This window comes from Enhydra lutris, unplaced genomic scaffold (assembly GCF_002288905.1).
Source record: "Enhydra lutris kenyoni isolate GAN:26980312 unplaced genomic scaffold, ASM228890v2 scaffoldscaffold9, whole genome shotgun sequence".
NCBI lineage: Eukaryota > Metazoa > Chordata > Mammalia > Carnivora > Mustelidae > Enhydra > Enhydra lutris.
Window position 1 is genome coordinate 25962372 of NW_019154093.1, and position 22611 is coordinate 25984982.

Here is a 22611-nt window from a genome sequence, read left to right on the forward strand (position 1 = left end):
AGGCCCTTAAGAAAATCAAAGTCAATGGCTCATGTGGATTCATTAAGAAAAAGTAACGCATTGCGATCATGGTCATGGCAAAGAGGAACAGAGAGGTCTCCCAGTGTGGGGTGGGCGGTGGTTTATTACTTTGGGGCAAAGAAGGCTTCCCGGAGGAGGTGTGCAATTACCTAGCACACTCGCAATCCCCTGCTTTGCTGGCACATTACTTGTAAGGGCAACACTCTGAAATGTTCTCATTTAATCTAATCCATGTCCCCTGTTAAGGGTTTTACATAAAGCCTTCAAACAAAGCTACAAGGCAGGCACTACTTTCTCTTTACAGATGATGACACGGAGGTTTAGAGATGTAAAACGATACTCAAAGACCCTTGGTACGTGGCCCGGATGAGAGCATACCCAGGTCTGATGCTGAAGATCAGGCCATTTCCTCTGGGGCTGATTTGTGGTTTGCCCCAGTGACTGCCTCATACTGAGTCTCCTACTCGGCTCTGGGCAGACCTGGACCCAAGGAAGAAGAAACCCAGGGGTATCTAGAGGAACAGACCACAGGGCAGTTTCCTTTCTTGTGGGAAACCTGTGGAAGGCCCCAAACGGCCCGGAAGCTGCTTAATAAGCACAATTTGGTTGTCTTTGGTTTACTTGTGCTTCTGGCTAAGGAGCAGGTAGCGAAGGAGCAAACAGCAAGCTGACAGCAGGGATATTCAGAGCACAGAGGCATCCTAGGGAGTACGCACTCACCAGAGAGGCGGGTCCATAGAGGCAAGCCTGGAGGACAGGAAGGTCCCCGAACAGGGAGGGATGTGGGATATTTAAAGGACCTCTAAGAAGTTTAGGCAAGTGGGATCAAGTTTCCAACACATATGCTATCTTCTCCTCAAAACCATTTAGTAAGTTGGGTTCAGTGACTCTTTTTGGTAGATGAGAACAACGAGGCACAGAAACAAGGGAACTTATGAGCAGTCCCACAGGTTGTAAGAGCAGGAATTGGGATTCCAAATGCAAGCACCTGCCTTGGTGCTTTTGACTGGCGACCTCTCTTCGGCTTTTAAAAATGTGGAAACTGTTTATGGAAAAGCCAGAATCACCCAGATGCTTCTAGGACTCTGTTGGGAACAGAGGGCTGGGAGCTTCTGCAGGCCACTCAGGCAGCCCAGATAGTTCCCAAGAAAAACCTTAGCATCTTTACTTAATGCCTATTCCAGTGTCAGAAAAACAGGAAATTAATTCCCTTTAAAAGAAAGCAGGGTTTTCATCAATTTCTTCTATAGGGCAGAGTTGTTTGTATGTTTATGAAACACTCCTAGCATGGCTGTGTCATGCCCAGCTTCTATGTGCTGGGCCCTGGGCTTGCTTCTGGTAGTTCAGGGACCTGGAGAAGCTCCTGGAAGTGATGGGCAAGGAGAAGAGTTTCAACGTTGTGTGCTAAGTGCTGTTAAAACAGAGGAATGATATGGAGTGGAGCACAGAGGGAGGGGTGATCTGCTGACACTGGGTAGAGCAGAAGACCAGAAAGTCTCCCTGGGCCCCCAGGGCCTGAAGCTAAGATGGGATGTTAGGGGAGGATGTGGCTCCCTCAGGAGGCTGCAGAGTGCAGGAGAGCAGGATGGGCAGGGAGGGCCGGTCAGGACGGAGGTAGACCAGAGGTACGGGCTGAGGCCAGCATCAGAGTACTGTGTATGGCAGGCTAAGGAGCTTGGATTTTTTTTTTTTTTTTAAACCTACTAAGCATGGAGATGGTGTGGTCAGACTGTTAATAAATTCAGAAAAACCAAGGCGGCAAATGGAGCATGTTTCCTCATATATCTAAACCTGTTAAGGGCAAGTGAGGCAATTTAAGCCGGCACAAATTGAATTGTGGGGAGCTGTGTGATGGGAGCTGAACCAAATGGAAATATGGAAAACAGACCCGTGTCTAGGTGACAAGGAGGTTTGACAAATGCAGAGACCTCAAGGAGAAACATGGCTTTTTCTCCAAACAGCATTGTGGTACATTCTCTACTACATTGTAGACTCAAGTTTTTGAGAAGGCCATGCATTCAGATATGCTTTTTGCAAAATCTAACCACGGCAAGCAGTAGTTAGGTGGGGTATGGCAGTTGCAAGATAGTGGGTAAGGAATGGACGTCTACAGGAAGAAATTTCACCAGGTAAAAGGGGAGTGAGGACAGGGGAGGGTAGGAACCCAGAAAGACTTTCAACTCGAGAGGACAGCAGCTCAGGTTTGGAAGGGACAACAGAGCTCGTCTTCACCCTCTACCCACTCCACATTTGAATCCCCTGTAGTCTTTCTGACCAGTCATCTTCTAGCCTCTGCTCACACAGCTCCAGTGATGGGGAGCTCACTCCCTTATATGCCAGCATTTCTACCCTTAACAGCTCTGACCACCATTCAGGAAGGTCATTCTCCCTCTAGGCGGAAGGTAGCCTTCTTGTAGGACCCCTCACTGGTCTCAGTTCCATGAACCAGCCAACACAGAACAGCGTCCTCCCTCTTCCATCCAGTGGCCCTTGGTGCTCCCATCTCCAAGTTTATGGTTTCTTTTCTCTAGGCCAAGCATTTCTAGGTCCTTCTGCGGCCTCCCTGGGAATGCGGATTCAAACTGCCCTATCGATCTGACCTTGAAACACGCAGGGGTGCCTTTCATATCTCTCACGGGGTGGGGCCTAGGACCAAAACCAATGTCCCAGATAGCATCATTCAGCCTCACAACCGTCCTATTAGGGTCAGAGCTGGAATTTCTAAGGGTCTGTCTTCACAGCCTGTGCTTTTTCTATCCATTATTAAGCTGAAATCAACAGTGACTAAATACCCTAGTTCGTTTCACAAGGACCATGGCCAAGTCACACTCCCCCTGAGCAAAAGTTTCCCGGTGCTCCCAAGTTGTGGACAGAAGCTACCTTCTGAGTGCCAACCAGAGGTCATATACACAGGCCTGGCCTAGCAGTGGCATGAGGCAGTGTCACAGAGCTTGCGACTTCCCGTTTACAGAGGTCCCTCCAGCTGCTGGGGTCTAGAGGTAGCGGAGAGTTCTTTGCACTATACATGGCTTTTTTTTATAGTGGTCTGTCCACTGGCTGGACCCACATACACCACAAAGGCCCTGGCCACCTCTCCGGCTGTCCCTCTGAGACTTGTCAACCCTTTTCAAATTGGATGGCTGACCCTCGTCCCAGGATCAAGACACTGCCCCCATCTTCCCAGGTATAATGAAGTCTTTGGTGGGAGACTTTTGGCATCACACACCTGAGACCTTGAGGCCTTCAGACATAGTGGTTTGCACAATTCAACTCACTGCCGCTCATAGGGCCAGACCCAGGTCCAGACTGGCCCCCCTTCCTCAGCCCACCGTTTCTGCCTTATGCCTCCTTCTCTCCAACTCACTGAGGAGTCCTTGGCATGGAGACCCCGGCAGAGCTCTACCTGTTGTGACACTTATATCCAGAAGAGGGGTTCCTTTCCTTAGCTGGTAGACACAGTTCCTTAAGAAGGCAGGTTATGCGAACCTGGCAGAAGAGAGAAGGTGTACTTACACTTACAGGTTGACTTTTTGGCACATCATAAACACCTTCCTTCTTTTGGCTGGTGGGAACCTGTGGAAAAATCAAATTCGACACCATTAAAACACTTTGCTATTCCACTTTCGAAGAACAAAGCAACCCCACTTCAACTCCAAGCTGGCTGGGTGTGGAAGGGAACGGCCCCTGAAGCCTGAGGGTCCCAAATCAAAGGGGCTGCTGGGATTGTAGGGACAGCAGGCCAGGCTCCTTCCCTGGGGACAGCTGGGTGAGGGAGGAGCATGTGGACCACTTCATAAATATTTGCAGAGGCTCACTGCCACTGGGCTCCTCCCAGAATCACAGAACAGGGGGCTGCGGAGACCCCAGGGCTCACGGGGTGGCAGAAATAATCCTCATTTTACCAAGGACAGAAATGGGACCCAGGGAGGCGCTCTGACTCGTGCAAAGCGATTAAAATGAGTGTGCGGCTGAGCTTAAGTTGCTTGGTGCAAAGACTGAGAGCCAGGTTATTTAAAATATGGCAAATATCAAGGTCTCAGTATCAAGAATGGCTTCTGCTGGGATTGTAGATAAGCCATGTGATAGTCACAAACGTTTTTTCCGAGAAAAGGGGCCATCAGTGGTATGAAACGCGTAAGACGAGAATCCGGAAAATTTCAGTTGCTTTTGAAAATCTATCTACATCTTCTTCCCTCCCTCTCTCCTCTGACTCGTCCGTCTGGTCTCACTACTGGGCCACTTGGTAACTGCACCGTCCTGAGCAGGCTACTTAGCTTCTCTGGGCTTCATGGTTATAAGATGGGTGCTCTTGGCTCTCCTCTCGGGTGGGTTATTGTGGGGATCAAAGGAGAAAGGAGAAGGTAAATATAAACTATTGGGAGCTATAATCCTGTGAAGTGTTAGGATGGTAGCTTCTTTCACTCCTGATACCTCATGTAAGTATAAGAATGTACTCTGTAATACCAACAACCATAGATACGTTGAATGCTTTTCTAATGAGTCAATCAAGGGCTTTACACCGAAACCTTCCGGCTTGCAAGCAATCACTCATACTTCCCAACACAGCACAGCTCAAACTTCCAATGGCCTGTAGCCTCAGCCTATAGTAACTTTACAAATGTGTCCCTTTTCATCAGATCGGGAGCTCCTTAAGAGCCAGCATGGTGCCTACAGCTCAGTAGGCATTGGGTAAATGTCTTCAGGGTAAATGTATCATCAGAAACGTGGGCAACAGTGAGGAAACAGAAAAAGTATCTCTTAGGCTTGGACCAGCCAACTCTACCACTGAGGAGAAGAAGGAGGAATTTCGGCTCCTTCCTCGAGTCCCCCTTTCTATCTGAACTCTCATCAGCTCAACTTAAAACCCTTATAATAATCCTAAGAACTTGGTATCAGAATCTTCACTTTACATAGTAGAAAGAGAGGCTCAGAGAGGTTAGGGAAACCCTTCCAAAGCCTGCAAGCTAGTTAAGTGATGAGATTCAAACCTAGCTCTTTCTGGCCGCCAGATGAGACATTTATGACTAACGGCATGAATTCACATGGACAGGGTGGCTTCTGTGTGCCAGGCACTGTTCTGAATGTTTGTGTTTACACGTATTCTCATGTAATTCTTGGGACCAGTCAGTTGGGTAAGGATGACAACTGCCCCCATGGTGCAGAGGAGGAAAAGGAAGCCCAGAGGGGCTCCTGCAGGTGGGCTGCCAGAGTCGGAATCCTGGCGCTCTGCTTTTTAACTACTCCACTGTACAGACAGCTGCATCTCACCCCCCGTCCACGCCCGTACCCCATCCCTGTAGCTGTTCTGATGGCATCTTTTCCTTGGACATCACTACCATACTCTCAGAAGGCTGTGCGCATTCTTGCAGAAAAGAGGACAACAAGGGAGCATGGAGATGCACTTTCTGAGCTGCTCTTGCAAACCTCAGCTGGTCGTCAATGAAGAATATAGTTTCTTTGCTCCTGATAACGGGCCTCCATCTGAAAAGAATCCTCTAAGAATGCCTACCGAGTCCTTGCTAACAAGGGCCAGTAAATTACCAGCCCGCACTTGTATTTTTACTAGCTCACCCTTTCCTGAGCCAAATGAACTGCATTTCTGTGCCCCGTAATTCACGGCTCACTATGAGCACTTAGCAAGCTGAACCACGGCTGACTCTCAATTATCCCTGCAAATGGAGAAGCGGCAGGACGGATAAACCCAAACTGTGCATAATTGAAAAAGCTTGGCTGCTCGGCTCTCCCATGGGTGAGATATCAATCTGCCTGTTTGTCCTTTAAGATTTATATCTGCTGGGATGTCTTCTTGGGAGCCTCGCCTGGCTCTATACCTGGTGGGAGCCTTCCTCTGTACCCTTTGTAACCTCTGGTACGATCTTCCACTAAAAAAAATCAAAGCGGCCAAGAGCCAATTATGCGTCATGCTCTGTGCACTGCCCGGGACAGTGATGGAGAACAAGCTGGGGTATGGCCCCCGAAAGAATGGAGCTTGTCTTATTCGGGGGAGGTGGAAAAGAAATCGGGCTGCTCCCGTGAGCATAAAATGTGCTGTATCTTATACGGGAGCTGTCAAACCACACTGCAGTTCTAAGCTGGGGCCGGGCGGAATAGTTCACTACCTGTTTCCCCATCGGTAAATACCGGTTATGCAATGTTTAAGCACCAAACATTTACCAGGCGTGTGCTAAGGGCAGAACACCGGCAGCAGTGCCTGAGGGGTGAAGGCCAGAGGGAGCCTGGTCCCTGTTCTCCTCGCTGCCTGCCTGGTCGCATCTGCCTGTAGACCATTTCCTAACATGACACTGCAGAACGAGCGAGAACAGTTCTGAACCAAACGGAAGCGGGAGAGCTGGTTCCCGATTCCGGCTCTGCCACAGGCTGTGTGATCTGAGAGGGTCCCTTTGTTCTCTGAACCTTAGTCTTCTCATCTAGCTGTCGGAGGCATGCAAGGGGGTGCCTAGAAAGTCCCGGAGGGTCGGGACCATGCCGCGGTCCATTCCATCTCTACGTGCCTGGCACACACTAGGTGCTCCATACAGAACTGCGATTTGAATGAAGGAGTTAACAGATGTGGAATTACTGTGGAAGTTATACGGGAACCACCATAAGCACAGAAGACGCTTTCGGCTAAGTAACATCCTAATAGTGTTAGAGAGGCAGTTTAAGGGTTGAGTGATGTAAGAGCAGAGGCTCATCATCTTAAAACAACAGTACTTGATACATCACGGGCGATTAAAAATGATTTTTCAAACCAAAGAACATGAAAAGTGCCCGCGTGGAAGGCCGCCGTCTTGCTGGCGCAGGAAGTCGTTAACTCGCTCCGGAATGCCGGGTTTAGAAGCGGAGGCTCTGGCCTCAGGCCCGGCCCTTGAATCGGAGGACTTGATTTTCTTATGGTTTAAAACGATAGTCATCGTAGCTATTCTTATCCTCCTGAGTTATTGCGAGGGTCAACGTTAAGTGAGGCATAAAAATCCTTGTGCCTCGAGGTTCTGTGTTGTTTGTAAAAAGATGACGGATAACTTTTTCTGACGCATGCAAAAAAGGAAGACCATTATCATTAATCCGGTTTGGGAAATGAGACTACTGATCCTCAAAGAGAGGTTACATTTACTCAAGAGTCTCTCCCTCCCTCACGCAGGAGTTGTTAAGTAGCAATCAGGCGAGGTGGCAACTTTCCACTAGGCTCTCCGACAGGAGGCGGCAGGCGAGTCAGGTTCTACTGCACTTAATGCATCATCGTGAGACATCTTGAAGAGCATCGGATACTGATGACATTCTTAGGAAGCAAAGGGAACAAACATTTACACAGAACCTATTATACACTCAGTGCTTTATACCTTCAGGTCACTTCTAGAAGCAGATGACATAGCATCCCTCATTTTACAGCCCAGGAGACCAAGATACAGAAATGATGGACTTTATCCAAGGCCACAAAACAGCTCAAGGAGTAGGCCCCAGGTGCCTCGTCCGCCCCAGTGATAAGGTCTGCCTCCTTCCGGAAAACGGAATGGATGAAAATCTGAGACCCCCCCTGGGCCAAGCAGAAGAAGAAGAAAACAGGGGCATCTACTCAGGAGGAAGAGCTATGGGATACTCCTAGGTTCTTAGAACACAAAGAGGAGCCAGGCTCCTAATCACAGCTCCTTAAAAGCCCAGCCTTATCTTCAGGTCCACGAGCTTATCTCTCCTTAAGCAAATTGGGGCTCAGCTGACTGGCAAAGCAAGCGAGGAGAACAGAGGGTGATAAAATATTCATTTCCTTAAATGGTACCTTCCTGCTCATGATGGACAGACGGGGAGATCCGGAGGTCAGGACTGTTAACACACAAGTGTGATTTTTAGATAGTGACTTGAAACCTACACAGAATCCACTCATGGATATTCTGAGCAGAAAAGAACCTCAGGATTTATCTATTTACCAAGGTCAGAGGGACCTAGCTGTGCCTTGAGGGTGCCACCTCTCTTAGCTCTGTGACCTCGCGCAAGGCACCTTATCTGTGTGAGCCCCACTCTTCTGGCTGTAAGGTGGGAATGATGGTTCAAGCCAGTTGTGAGATTAGATATTGCATGTAAACCCCATTCACAGAGCCGGCCCGAAGTCAACAATCAAAAAATGCTAAATAGCTATACATCACACGTGCGTGCATGCGCACACAGGCATACACACGCTCACACACACACCACCTCCAAGAATCTTGCTGCCCTGTAAAGCAAGCCAACGTGTATCTCTCAAGAATCACTGTCCTGTGATGAGGCACGAGTTGCAAAAAGCAGCAAAGGGCCTAAGAGACCCTTTGGTCTTATCTGCTCATTTTACAGATGAGTACACTGAGGCTCAGAGAAGGAAAGAGACTTGACAAGCTGGATGAATGGCTGGGTTGGTACCTGGACTAAGACCCTGAATCCACACACCGTGTGACCCAGGACAGAGTCTCTTCTGTACATCCTTCTCACGGTTTTGCTTCCTTCTCATGTCAAGAATGGGTTATGGAGAAATTACTCCCCTACTTTATCACTGGGGAAAGGGAGTCTCAGAGAGGGCAAGAGTCTTGCCCACCATCACTCAGCCAAAGGTAGCTGGTGAGCAGCCAGAACTAGAGCCCAGCTCTCTGCCAGCCTAAACCAGTCCTTCCTGCATACAGGATGTCCCACACCCCGAACAGTCCCCCCCACAGGGCACAGCGGGAGCCCCGCCAACTACTGCTCAGTCGGAATTCAGAAACCCTGCACTGAAGAGCCTAATTTTGTCTTAAAAGGTATTTTTTCTTCAGAGGATGACTGGTTAATGGCTCCTTTGGCCCCACATTCAGACACCACGAGATTGTAGTAATTTAAAATCTGACACCGAGAACAAATATGCAAGTCCTCTGTGTAAAGATCGGAAACTTCGTGAGCGATGATTTTAAACAGAGCCACAACCTCCCACTTGCATCCAATCCAGACAGACCCAGTGGAGAGAAGTACTTCGATTATTATTCCACAGGACTGGCTTAAACTGAGCTGTCGGCAGAGCTGATATGATACTTTGGTCGTTTAGAATTCTGTGCATTAGACAGAAACTGAAAATCTGTCTCACTTTTATTACACAAGTAATACATGCCCAAGGCAGAAAAGCAGACCGCACAACTGAGTAAATTAAGAAAATTAAAATCACTTATTAAATACATTAAATTTTTTCCTTCCTCCATAATGTTTATATTTCAAATTAAGGCTAAAATTCTAATTAGTGAAAAATTGGATGCTGTCATATTTGTTTGATGTGTTGCTATAGTGCAATTTCTCAAACTCTTTGATGGAAAGGTATGGGGGAGGACGTGTGAGTTTTGCCTTCACTCACACTGGGTCTGATCTCAGCTCTACATAGCTAGGCAGCCCCCGGGAAGCTATTCAACATCTCTGAGTCTCAGTTTCCCCTTGTAAAAGTGGGATTAAATACCTACTTTATATAGCATGTTTGTCAGAACCAAATGAATCACAAAGTGTGTGCAGTGCTCTTCCCACGAGCAGACATTTAAGAATATTAATTTACCTTCCCTTTAGGAGGGGTAAAACCTTGAGCTGTACTTTTCTTTTATTTGGTTAATATTCCCAGTGCTGTTTAGCAACAGCGTTTTTGAATTTGTCCTTGATTTTCAGGAGTGCAGTTGGATTTTTAAAGAAATTTGATGTGCACCTTTTTTGGAGAAATGAAGGACCCTCCTTTATCAGGGACAGCAACCCTCCAATGGATTACTTTATTCCAGTGGAAATGTTTGATTCTGGAGTCTATTGAAAATAGTGAAGACCCATTCGCAATCAGAACCCTGCACTCAATGGGCTGTTGAACATTTCCACAGCAAGGTGTAGAAAGTACTGGTCAATCTGTAAAAGCCAACTCAGAGGAAGGTATTTGGCCAAGCCTGGATGACTGAGGACACGGAGTGACCCTATGAGGGCAGCGCCCCAGGTTCTGCGGACCCCTCCGTGCAACAGCCAGAGGCAGTGGTGCAATGGAAGGAGAGAGAAGTGATTTTATACCTGATAAATGTTTTCTTCCGTTTCAGGATCACGGATTGGCTCATGTCCAGCCTCAAACACAATGTACTATTATGGATCGGCCAGAGAGGAAAGGTCAGAGAGGAAGAAGAGAGAGGGAAAAAAAAAAAAGGCATTTGGAATTCAGGATACAAATCACAGTGAGCATTAAAGAAACAGTCGCAACAGAACACACCTTCCAGGGGCAAGCAGATCACTGAAAACGAGGCACGTGCTTTGCACGCTCCTGCCTTTGCTAAGGAAGACAGCAAGGGTCTGAAGGCCAGTCAAGCAGCAGCGAATGTGTGGGACCCCTGCGTATCTTTCTGGAGATGTGGCCTCTTTATTCAGTGACATTGGATCTCAGTAATGTCTGCGTGTTCCGCACTGCTGAGTGCAAATGACATCTCCTAGGAACATCTAGGGGCCCAGCTTCATAATCTGGGTTACAGTGATTGCCTCCCTTTGCTTCCCTCAAGACCAATGTCCTAACTCGGCCCTTAAGTGCTTAGAAACCCCAAATCTCCCCATCCCATAAATATCACCTGATTTTACATCCTTAGTTTTAAGTATTGAAAATCAGTGTTGTTGTTTTTTTTCCCCTGTGCGTGTTTCAGACTCTAAAGGACCAGGCTGTTTCAAACAGGGCAATATTCTTCATTCTCTGTGCTGTCTGTTAGCAGGGGCCGAGCTCATATTCTAGACAAATCCTTGCCCTCAGCGTTCTAGCATGAGGCCATGCTGTTAAGCACATCTTTGGCTTTTGTTAAAAGCCACTTAGGCTAGATACTCCTACTTCAAACACACATATAACCCAGGTATGTCCAGTTAGAAATACAAGTTCAGGGTTTTACATCCAACAAGTCCATTTATTGGCTCCTTTCTCTCCTTGGGAATAAGCATGAGGCGGGGAGGGGGCTCCTGGGGTTGGCGGTGGGAGGCCTCCTCTTCCCTTCTTTCTGCATCTGTTTGTACAGAGCACATACTTGGATCCTAGACAAGTCATCTCTCCAGCCCCACTGGGTGGCAACCTTGCAGAGTTCAGAGAAAACTGTGGGCTGGGCTGTCTCTATGATCACCCTTACCCTCCTCCCAACAGCCCCCATGGCACGAGCTGGCTCATCAGAGGGGCCAGAGACTTGCCCCCACAGCCTTCCCAAAACATACAAACTGCCCTTTGCGCTTGTACTCCAAGTCGCCAAAACTCAGTCCCTAGCCCCAGTTCCTAAGTCAGAGAAGCCTCCTCATGGCCTTGGAATATTCAGGAGACTGCCGAAAACATCCAGCTCTGGGATCAAATATTTATAGATTGTGGAGGGGGTCAATGCAGGGTTAAGAAGGGAGAAGCACAACTCCAGATCCCATGTAACTGAGGCCAACCAAACTTCTGTTCATTTTCTATAGAAATCCACCCCCCGAGGGGCTGGCAGCCCTCAGCCTTGAAACTAGTCTTGGTCCCTCTCCAGGCTCTGTGGTCAGGGTGCTCTTTAGGGCTCTGACCAACTGTCTGTAACACGGGCCTTGCCACTCCTGATCCTAAAAACACCGATGGTTTTCAGAAATTACCTGGTACACAGGATCTTCAACATCCTCTTCCAAAATTGTCTACAGCAGAGCGAGACAAGAGAGGTTGAAAAGCAGAGGATATAAACAAAGGGAGAGATATGAGATTGAATTCAGAAATTACAGGACAGCCGAGAAACCAGCTCTGGGGAGGAGAGGCTGCTGGGTCATTTCAGGTAGAAAACAACCCACAGAGGAGAAATGAAAACCCTTGCAGCCACCCTACTCCCACCCTTAACAACAGCAAAAAAAAAAAAAAAGGCAATTGTGTCTCTTCTCTTCACTCCACCACCACCCCCCACCCGCCCCGAAATCTTCCTCGGAATTCAAAATTTCACTCTCCCGTGCATGTCCAGAATTTCAGAGAATAAAAGATCATCTCTAATGGTTTGCTTTCGGTGCCTGTAATTGACACGGGAACCTTTCATCTTTGTTTATTTCTCCTTGTCAGCAGGAGGACAAGCCCTGATTGTCAGTTTTCACATCTGTTTATTTTAAGGCCCAGTCTTCTCTGGCACTCCGATAAATTCGCAGGTATACCTGATACACAGCTTGTTCGCACTGCTTATCCTTTTGTGCCTTTTTTTCCAACTCTTCTCTTTGCTTCAATTCATAAATAAGTTGAAAGAGATCTCTCAAGTCCAGAATAACAGGTTCAGCCTGGAGTAAAAGGGGGGGATGAAGCGCATGAGTACGGGAACAGTTCTGAGCCTGAGCGGCCTGTTTTGTTGGTTTTTTGTTTTTTTTTTTTTTTTTGCCTGCTACAACCCACAGCCCTTCCTATTCCTATTAAACTGAAAGCATTCCATCTTTAATTAATTCTACCTTGTTTATATTGGTTTAGCAAATTGCATCTAGGCTAAAGTTCATTTCTTCAACTAATTATATTTGCAAATTCATAATAATCATAAGCATAAAAGGCATTGCTTTTATTTATTAGTAATTTCGAATACAATAAAATTAGGGTAGGCCTTATGCAAAACAGCTATTTGTTTTCTCTTACTTTCTTTTTAAACGAGGCTATGAACACAAGGAAACTTATTTGTATAGTCGTGCCTCCATCCAGCTTCGTCAGAAAGGGAAATAATTAGTCATTACGAAATACACATTAGGAAAACAACAAGAAGACCGGATGGGGCCTGAGCTCGCCGTTTCCTTGCTCTGAGGCTACTTATGCTCTGGAGATGGGAGCCTGAGCATCAGCATGGCCTCGTCCTCCATCAGAGGTGGCCTTCAAAGACCCACAGCATGACCGGACATGCCGTCCCCTACAGCTACGAGGAGAGGCGTCCTCCTCGGATGGGGATACTCACCGCCTGGGCTGTTTTTATGGCAACAAATCTGTGATTCCCTTCCTTCCCGCAAACGTATCCAAAGGCCCGGTGATCTGTGATGTCCTTTGCGATGTAGGAAATTTCGTGAACAGCATGATGATGCTGAAGGGCCTGTCGGAGACAAAAGGAAGAGCATATTTCACGGGACTTTCCCTCCGAGCTGTTGATCAATAAGAGATGTGTTTCTGCTACGTGTGAACAAGCCCGAAGGGCTTTGGGAAAGCTGTTGGGTCCAGATGGAAGGAAAAAGAGCCGCGCCTGCCCTTGAGAGATGGAGGTTTCCCTCCATGGTCTCAGCGCCGTGACCGGAGAGATAAACAGGACTGCTCATACGCTGAAGGCGCGTCTGTAGCAGTGGCTCCCTCCCGGCTTGCCGGGGCCGGTCGCCGCAATTTGGCAGGGCAGGTCCCCGCTGCAGCTGGCTTCCGGACACAGCCCAGTTGGAGCTCGGGCGGGATATTTATAAACTCCCCACCAGGACCTCTGCATGCGGTGCAGGAGGAGTGCCCTGTGCAGAGACTGCAGTGGGGGTGGGGGGTGCGTTCAAAGCCACAGGACCGCCAATGCATACGGGTGCAACCCTTAGTTGAGAGATGGTGACAGAGTATCTTGAGGAACGAACACCTTTTTCTGTCTGATACAGAGTCACCATCTGGGCTACAGGTGGACCTCCTTCGTTCTGAGACTTCTCAGGGGCTGGCTGCTCTGTGGGCAATGCCCATTCTTCTATCCATTTGCTTGAATCCTGGTCCTTTCTGAAAGGGTATTTGAGGGGCACCCGGGTGGCTCAGTGGTTTGAGCGGGTATCTTTGGCTCAGGTGGTGATCCTCTGCTTCTCCTTCTCCCTCTGCTCACCTCTTTCTCTCTCTCCGTGTCTCTCAAATAAATAAATAAAAATCTTAAAAAAAAGACATCTGAATAGCACCACCTTTGCAAAATCCCCCCAGAACAAGGCCTGCTCTCCCTCTCCCTGCAGAAATAATATATAATTCCATAAAACTTCAGTCTTGAGGCACTTGGGTGGCTCAGTCATTAAGCATCTGCCTTAGGCTCAGGTCATGATCTCAGGGTCCTGGGATTGAGCCCCATGTTGGGACTTGGTGGGGGGGGCTCCCTGCTCAGCAAGAGACCTGCTCTTCCCACTTCCCTGCTTGCGTTCCCTCTCTCGCTGTGTTTCTGTCAAACAAATAAATAAAATCTTAAAAAAAAAAAACAAAAAAAACTTCAGTCTCTACTGATGCCCAAATTCCTAACCGATTCCTCACACACAGGCCCCCATAATCTTGCTCTGAAAAACCTTCCTTCTCTGATAGATTTGCCTGATTCCTTATCTGTCTTCCCCACCAGACTCCATCTTCCTCAACTCTGTCATCCTCGAAACTTGTGCTGTGTTTGACGCATAGCTGCTGACTCAAGAGTAAATTGGGGTAGTTGACCAGTAATTCGGAAACCTTCTGAAACCGACCTTCCCGCCTTTATTGCCGAAGCCTCCACAAATAATGCTGGCCATCCTTGGCGATGATCATCTTTGTGACCATCGTCCTGCATTAAACCTACTTAAAGCAATCCTCAGTAAACAGTACCCTGTATATAGGCTTACATAGGCAGCTGGGCATTTTATGATGTGCTTCAAGTCCTTATATAAGGGGTCTTTTTTAAAATTATTATTATATTAGGTATTTCGAGGCTTGAATTCTAGCCACTGTGTGAACAGAAGGCACTCACTGTACCTCTCCGGACCTTTGTCAATTCTTCTATCCAATGAGAAGTTTGTACCAGATCAGTGGCTCCTAACCCAAAGCCCAGCATCTCCTTGGGTCATTAAAGGTAATAAAAAGAAGTCCTAAGCACTTTTCAGCATTTCAAAAAGTGAAACAGAAATGTGTAACTATCCTTAACTAAGACAACACATTCCGTTGTGCATGCAAATAAAAATGCCAAGTTCATTTTAGAATTGCATCAGGTTACTGTTGGACTCCTTAGTTCATCTTTGAGAGGATTCTCTTTAGTGTTTTAGTTATGGTTTGAATAATTCAAATAGGAAACCGAATGACTATAAATACATTTTTTTTTGGTGGACAAAATTCTTCGCTGCCACTGAGTCCATGGAGGGAGGGAAACATGTACCACAAAGGGGACTTAGTTACAAAAGTAGTGGGAATCACTGGAATAGATGTTCCAGAAGGTTCACCCCAGATCCTTTAGCCATTAGGACCTTGAACCACATGGCTAGCCTCTCAGGTCAGTGGGCATGTGGTGGCTAGCACCTTAGCTCTGGACACTGGCCCTGACCTTCCGAAATGCTGACTGCTACCATCTCCCTAGGTCTCTAGACTGGTGCCATCTTTCTAGGATTCTGCTAGAATCCCAAGTGCCCCATCTTTCTAGGATTCTAAACTCACTAATCATTTCTGCCATGGAATTTGCTGCTGCACCCTAAGCTTCTAGGTTCTGATCACTCACTAACCTCTCTGACTACTCTTGGGACACTCTCTTTAGGTTCTTGCCTTGTCACGTTGCCCACTGCCCAATGGACATCATGTTTGGAGGGCGGTATCCCTGTCTGGCCACCTTCGCCCCTAATCGGCCATAAGACAATTGTATAACTCTCATGAATCCTGACCCAGATAAAGTTGGTGAGGAAGGAAATGTTTGTTAGTAACAGACTCAGAATACATTTATTCTTCCTTTATTAAGAGGATGTACTTAGCTGGTGGAGGAAAGCTGTGTAAAGGGTGATGGCTTCTTCATGGTGTTAATGATGTAAAACTGATGAGACTAATATACATGCAACACGGGGTACTGATTTATAGGCTTCTATGAACTAGAATGGTATGCGGCAGGGGAAAGTGGGAGACATAGACATCCTTCCTCTCCCCCTCTCCAGAAAGTGTTCCTCTCTCTGTGTAACGTGGACAATGTTATCCGCATCTCCTATTAAAGCAAAGTTTGATGACAGAAGCTTATTGATTGCCAAGTAGAATATTGCTCTAAAATTAAACTGTGATTAGAAGTCTTCCTGGTGGAATGAGATTTGGAGATGATCGTGCAAGGATAAAATATCACCTACGATGCAAGACAGCAGATGGAGGGGCATTAATTTATCCGGGAATCCTCATTAAGTGTTTTAAAATAAAAACATTTTTAATGCCTGATGATACCTCATATTGCCTCGCCAAGTATAGCTCTGTGCATGCTTGAAGGGCCTAAAGAGATCTGTAACGTTATCTTTTCCCATAGTTAATTTTATGACATGTTAAAAAGGATGACTGTGAAAGTGGCTCATTTATTTGGAAACGAAGAATCATTGAGGGGATATGTCTCCACTTTCTCCAACCTCAACTATGCAGACATAGTACAGATACATCCGAATTCCGCTAACCCATAGGGTCGTATTACTGGCATTCGTCCTGGCAACCCGGAGAATCTTGCAAATACTTCTTCACTGAGGCTCAAAATTGCTCCATGTTTTTTTTTTTTTTTTTTTTTTTTAAAGATTTTATTTATTTATTTGTCAGAGAGAGAGAGAGCGAGAGTGAGCACAAGCAGATAGAGTGGCAGGCAGAGGCAGAGGGAGAAGCAGGCTCCCTGCTGAGCAAGGAGCGCGATGTGGGACTCGATCCCAGGATGCTGGGATCATGACCTGAGCCAAAGGCAGCGGCTTAACCCACTGAGCCACCCAGGCGTCCCTGCTCCATGTTTTCAAGCAGATTTTAGCACCATCAAAGCCAAAGGAATCCTGAACCTCATATTGTTCGAATGAGTTTATGGAAAGACCGAGGGTCAGAGAGTTCTGGCGGGACCAGTTTTAAATGCAGCCCCCGCTCCCTCTACAAAGGATGACAAGCCACTGAACAGAGAAAGCAAGATGATGTAGGATCAGGGTCTCCGTTCCTCAGCTTCTGGACTTCCCAGTCCAGCAACAAAGCCGTGATCCCTGAGAGGCTGGGACAAGGAAGGAGGACAGCTGGCCAGGAGGCAGAGCCGAAGTCGTTTTGGCTTCTGGCACGTATCGGAGGTCAGAGAGGGTCATAAATCAGAAGGTTTGGGTTGAAGGACACTTTGCTTTAAGGATCTCAAAGAAAAAGGTCAAGACAGCATGTTCTGGGAGCGAGCACTTGGGAGCTTGTGGCTGTCTGTGGTTTCTGCTGAGCCGTCAGGCTGGAAAGGCGTGGCGAGGCCCTTCGTCATGGGAAATGAAGACTGCCTCATCCCAGGAGGGTTTCTGCAGAGACCTCCTGGGGCAGCATGAGTTGTTCTGCAATGGGGAAAGAATACTGGACCAGAAGGGGAGGGGAGGCGAGAGGAAAGGCAGAGTCTGGTCATCCTTCCATGCTTCCTTTGGAAAAGAGGTTTGTGGTTTTTTGTTGTTGTTGTTGTTTATTTATTTATTTATTTATTTAGGTCTTAATAAAATGGTCTAGATACTAAAGTACTACGAAAAATCAAAGCAGGTATTTGGTTTTAGAAACAGTGTTTAATAACCCAGCATTTGTCTGCCACAGCTTTGTCCGTTTCTCCCATTGTGAACCCTCCTCATTATTCTGGGCATGAGAGTTGTTACTGAAGAATTCTGAGGCAGATGAGCACCTTCCTCCCACCACTGAACTTCCGGTGACCCAGACCATGGACAGTCTGAGGACTGCCCCTCTGGGTTCTGTACTTCCCCCCACCTCCGTGCCACTGTTCACAATGTTTTTCTCTGCCGATGGCCCTCTTCATCCCCTCACCTGTGCTTTTGTGATCCTTGTGACTAACTCATACAGAGGCTCGAAGCCTAGCTCTAATAGCGCCCTCGTCCGAGGAACCTTCCCTGACGCCCCCTTCCCCTCCATGATGATTCCTGTCCCTAGTTCTCGTGGCACTGTATTTGCTCCTCTATCCAGGATGCCTCCCATGTATTCATTTTGCTTCCTGTTTACCCCTTCATCTAGTTATTCAAACCGTGTGTCCTTACTGAGTAGCTGGTAGGTGCCCGGTCTCCTGCGTAATACTGTATCCACCCGGGGATTACAACACAGGCCCTGCCTGGAGGACCTTGCAATCAGAATAGGCAGGCAAAGAAACCAACAACCATGAGAGAGTAAGACGAGCTTATATTAAAGGCGTGCATGGGGTGTGACACTGGCTTGGTGCAGGGACAGGGAAGGGCATCAGGGGAGACGTGGCAAAGGAGCTGGGCTTGAACTGAATCTCGGAGGGGAAGAGAAAGGGGAAGTTCTCAGGAAAGTGGCGGAAGGCCATTCTAGGCAGACAGAAAATCAGGCAAAGGCCATTCTAGGCAGAAAGAAGTAAACTTGCAAAGGTCCCTAGGGCCTGAGAACAGGACACCTAGAGAACGTATCCGCACACCTGTTTCCTCTCTCCTTTGGGGATGTTACCTTCTTGGTCTCATCCCAGCTCATAACACTGTCACTTTTGAACAGTAAGTGCTGAATGACATTTGAAGAGTGTAAGAAGGAAGGAAGGAAGAACCAAGCCAACTGAAGGAAATGTTCTGCACAAGGTAGTTGCTCAATAAATGCTCACGGAATGATGGCACAGGTTAATTCATGACATCTTCGCAGAGGATTCGTTCTGGGAACGGAGGCTTTCTTATCTGCTCATCATTAAATCTTTTTTTTTTTCCCCTTATCATCTCCATGAGCCATTTACCAATGTTTAAATGAGGTATCAAATTGTTTGGAGGGTTACCATTTGACAGGGTAAATTACAGAGGAAACTTAATTTGCAGTATGGTTCAATACAACCAATTAAATACAGTATGGATTGCAAAGTCATCTGCTCAGACTTTGCCGCTCGCTTTTCTTTTAAAGAATAAATTCCATCCCATTTCGCCTTCATAGTACTTGCGTGTGTGTGCGTGTGCGTGTGCGTACATGGGAGTACACGCTTCCCCGAGGCAATACTATTCACGGGATGTCTACCCACCAGGATTCAAGTGAGTTAACAGAAAAACAAAACAAAACAAAACAAAACAAAAAAGCAGATATGCAGAGAGACACAGAATAAAAATAGATGCATGAAAAATACACTACTTCACACTACAGGCAATTACAGTAGTTAAAACCTCACAAGACAAAGGCAGGCCCAGGCTCATTATAAAGTCCTTTCTCTTTTCTAACATATTTTTGGATGCGTTTGCTGCATCACAGTGCCAATGAGGCTGGGAAGCAACCTCTGTACCACCCTCTGAGCACCCCATCATCAAATGTTCCACGTAGCCGGTCAGAGTGAATTCTTCCTTGAGTTCCCATCCTGAAATCTTCTGGAAGGTTTTATTCAAGGACGAAAACCACGTTTCCAAATACCCTAGTCTCCAGCCGAAGAGGCAGTGTGATAGCAGAGGGAAGGATACAAACTCTGGAGCCAGAATCTAAGCATTATCATTTCCCTATTGGGTAGCTCTGACTTTCCGAGCCTTATTTTCTTTTCTTCGTAGGTTATGAAGAATGACAGAGAAACTTAAAGGTTGTAGGAAATATTAAATTAATTCATATAAAACATACCAGATATAAATGAGATGTCATATCCTCCCCCGTAGAATGGGAAAAAAAAAAAAAAAAAGGAAATACCCAGTGTAGACAGAAGTGTGGGGAAGCACTGGTTTTCTAAGTGTTCAATGGGAGTCATAATAATAACTCTCTCACAGTCCTGTTAGGAGGATTGATGACTTAGGAGATGGAAAGGGCTTGCAACAGTGTGAGGCATGTAGTAAGGGCTGTGTAGATGTTGGCCATTATGGTTATTTTTATTATTTGTGGGAGTGTGATTTGGTGCAACTTTTCTGGAGGGCAGACTGGCTGTATATTTCAAAGCCTTAAAGACATGCATAAACTTTGACCCGTGATTCTTCTCCTAGGGATTCAATTATCTGTAAATAACATAAGATGTGTAGGGCAAAGGCTTGGACACAAGATATTCCCTGCAGGGCTGTTCAAATCATGAAAAGTTAGAAATACTCGAAATGCTGAGCGCTGACTGGTTGTAGGAGCTGCTTTGTTGCTGAACGATGAAGTAATACGCGGTCACTGGAAATCATCTGGGGAATGTATGCATTTTCGGCATGGAAACATACTCACAACATCCCACTGAATTAAAAAAAAATTACAAAACAGTATGTTTAATATGATCCTATTTTTGGAAAAAAATATGCATATCTACGTATGTGTATAAAAAGTCTAGAAGTACGTCCAGCACCATCTTCACGAGAGTTGTCTCGAGTGGTGGAATTACTACAGTGATTTTTAGAATCTGACTTTTTGCTTATTTATACTAATTAAAAAAATTATACCAATTACATAAGTACGAAGCATTCGATACATAATGAAATATTAGTAAGTATTAAAATGAAGACAGAACGTAAGATGCTTCTTTCTGACTTGGACTCAGGGAACAATGCGTGCAATGCCATCTGTGCGTTTCTAGAGTCGTCCTTGAGCCCACCGGCCTCTGCCCCACAACCACGACTTGTCAAGCACATCCCCCAATATCGTTCACTCTGTCCATTCCTCTCCCTCTCCACTATCAGAACCAGGTAGCAGCTGCTACTTCCAGCCTAGATCAGGGCAGTAGCCTCGGTCCCCAGTTGTCCTCTTCTGCTGCTCTCTGCTCTAATCGTCCTACCACACATGAAGGGGCTGAGAGAAAACTGGCAAATTTGATCAAGGCTGCCTCGAACTGAAACCACATCAAAGGTTGCCCACGGCTCTTGAGATAAAGAACAAAATCTTTGCCAGGGCTTTGGTCCACCTCCCCAGGGTCTCTCACCACAGCCCCCCTTGCTTCCCATCACCCTGCCCATCACGCAGACTCTCGCAAGCACCACCCTCCCACCTCAAGGTTGTGCACCGGCCATTCCGTCCGCCTACAGTGCTCGGTTCCTTCTCCTCCTTCACACCTCAGCATAGATAAGTCTGTTCTCCTCTAAAGCTTCCCTGACTTCCGCAGTGTGGACCAGCTTCCTATGCTCTAAGTCCTCTTGGCTTCCTGGACTTTTCCATGGGGGGCAGTCGTGGAATGTGTCATCTGGATACGGAAACACACACCTAATGGCTCCATGGTAGCCGAAACAGTATCTTCTTTCCCTCCTCTCATTCTGAGCATCAAACACAGCGCCTGACACACAGAAAGCAGTACATATATACTCTTTATGGTGGTAAAGCAGACATAACATCAATTGACCATTGCAATCATTTTTAAGTGTCCGGTTCTTCGGCATTCAGTATAGTCCCAACGCTCGACACCACCCCATCCATCTCTATAGACTTCCCAAGCTGACTGTCTTCCCAAGCTGACCGTTTGTACCATTAAACACTACCCGACTCCTCTCCTCCCCCAGCCCCTGGCAACCACCTTCTACTTCCTATCCCTATGAGACTGTCGGCACATAGTGTTAAATGAAACATTTGAATGAATGAGTCCGTCAGCAGGATGGATCCCGAGTCCAAGTTCTCTCCCTGAGTCCCCCACTCAAACCCACTGGCTCTAGGACTGTCTTCCTCACCAAGGCTTTCCTTCCTTAGCTGTTAAAATGAGGAGGTTGTTTTCAGTAAGTACTTATGTCCTGTTTTGCTCTGGACACTTCTTTAATTCCTTTTTTTAAAATTTTATAACAGCACAACAGATGGGACACACAGCTTCTAAGGAGCTCTCATAATGTATGTGATAAACACGCAGCTCTGCATTAGCCACGATAGCCAAATTATGGAAGCAGCTCAAGGGTCATTCCTTGATGAATGGAAAGAGAAGGTACGGCCTATAAACAATGGACTATTACTCAGCCGTAAAAAGAATGAAATCTTGCCGTTCGCAACAATGTGGATAAATGCTAGGGTGAAGTCAGTTAGTCGGAGGACGACAAAGACCCTATGATTTCACTCAGGTGTGAATTTAAGAAACAAAACAAACGAGTAAAGGGGAATAAAAGAGACAGAGGCAAACCAAGACACAGACTCTGAACTGTAGAGAACGAACGAGTGGTTTCCAGATGGGAGGTGGGTGGCTGGGGGGTGGTTTAAAAAGGTGATGGGGAATAAGGGGGGCATTTGCTGTGATGAGCCCCAGGTGCCACGTGGAAGTGTTGAGTCGCTATAAGGTACGCCTGAAACTAATATCATACAGTATATTAACTAACTGGAATTTAAATAAAAACTAGCACACACACACACACACACAAAATAAACATGTGGCTCCAGAAAGATGTGAGTAAAAAGTCCTTGCCTAAAAATAGGGAGATGAGCTAGTTAACCAGCTGAGAGCATCCTAGACCTATGATTTGGGCCCAAATTTGTCTATCAGGCAAAGTGGAGGCAGGTGTGCCTCATTAATTAGCAATCACCAAAGCGACAACATAGATTTCCGCTCCAGAGACATGAAAACCACCTGAAACAGGAAAACTGACTTCTGTGTGAAACATGAGTTTCCTAACCCTGAGGTTCTACCAGATGCCAGCATCCCATGACTAAGGATGGGGCTTCCCCATAGTCACCATTGGTGGCGCCTTGGACTCGCTGTCCTCTGTTAGTCAATCCACATTCGTCCCCCAAAGCCCTTTGGGACCAGGCACTCTGCAATGACCAAGGAACAGTCTGGGCTCTCAAAAGCCAGCCTAGGGGTACGTGTGTGGAAGGGAAGGGTCTCCTTGTCCGCTAAAGACTTGGAGTGGTTTGCATAT

The 22611-nt window shown here is 46.8% G+C and overlaps 1 protein-coding gene across 1 annotated transcript in view; it reads right to left on the reverse strand.

The window, feature by feature from the left end:
* LOC111143422 (DAB1, reelin adaptor protein) overlaps positions 1-22611 on the reverse strand; it is a 270575-nt gene that overhangs the window by 54912 nt on the left and 193052 nt on the right. The window contains exons 4-8 of the mRNA XM_022497154.1: positions 12915-13046; positions 12142-12261; positions 11605-11643; positions 10042-10107; positions 3541-3594 (exon numbers count right to left, since the gene is read on the reverse strand). Of these exons, the coding sequence (XP_022352862.1) occupies positions 3541-3594; positions 10042-10107; positions 11605-11643; positions 12142-12261; positions 12915-13046 (411 nt within the window). The remainder of the gene's footprint in view (positions 1-3540; positions 3595-10041; positions 10108-11604; positions 11644-12141; positions 12262-12914; positions 13047-22611) is intronic.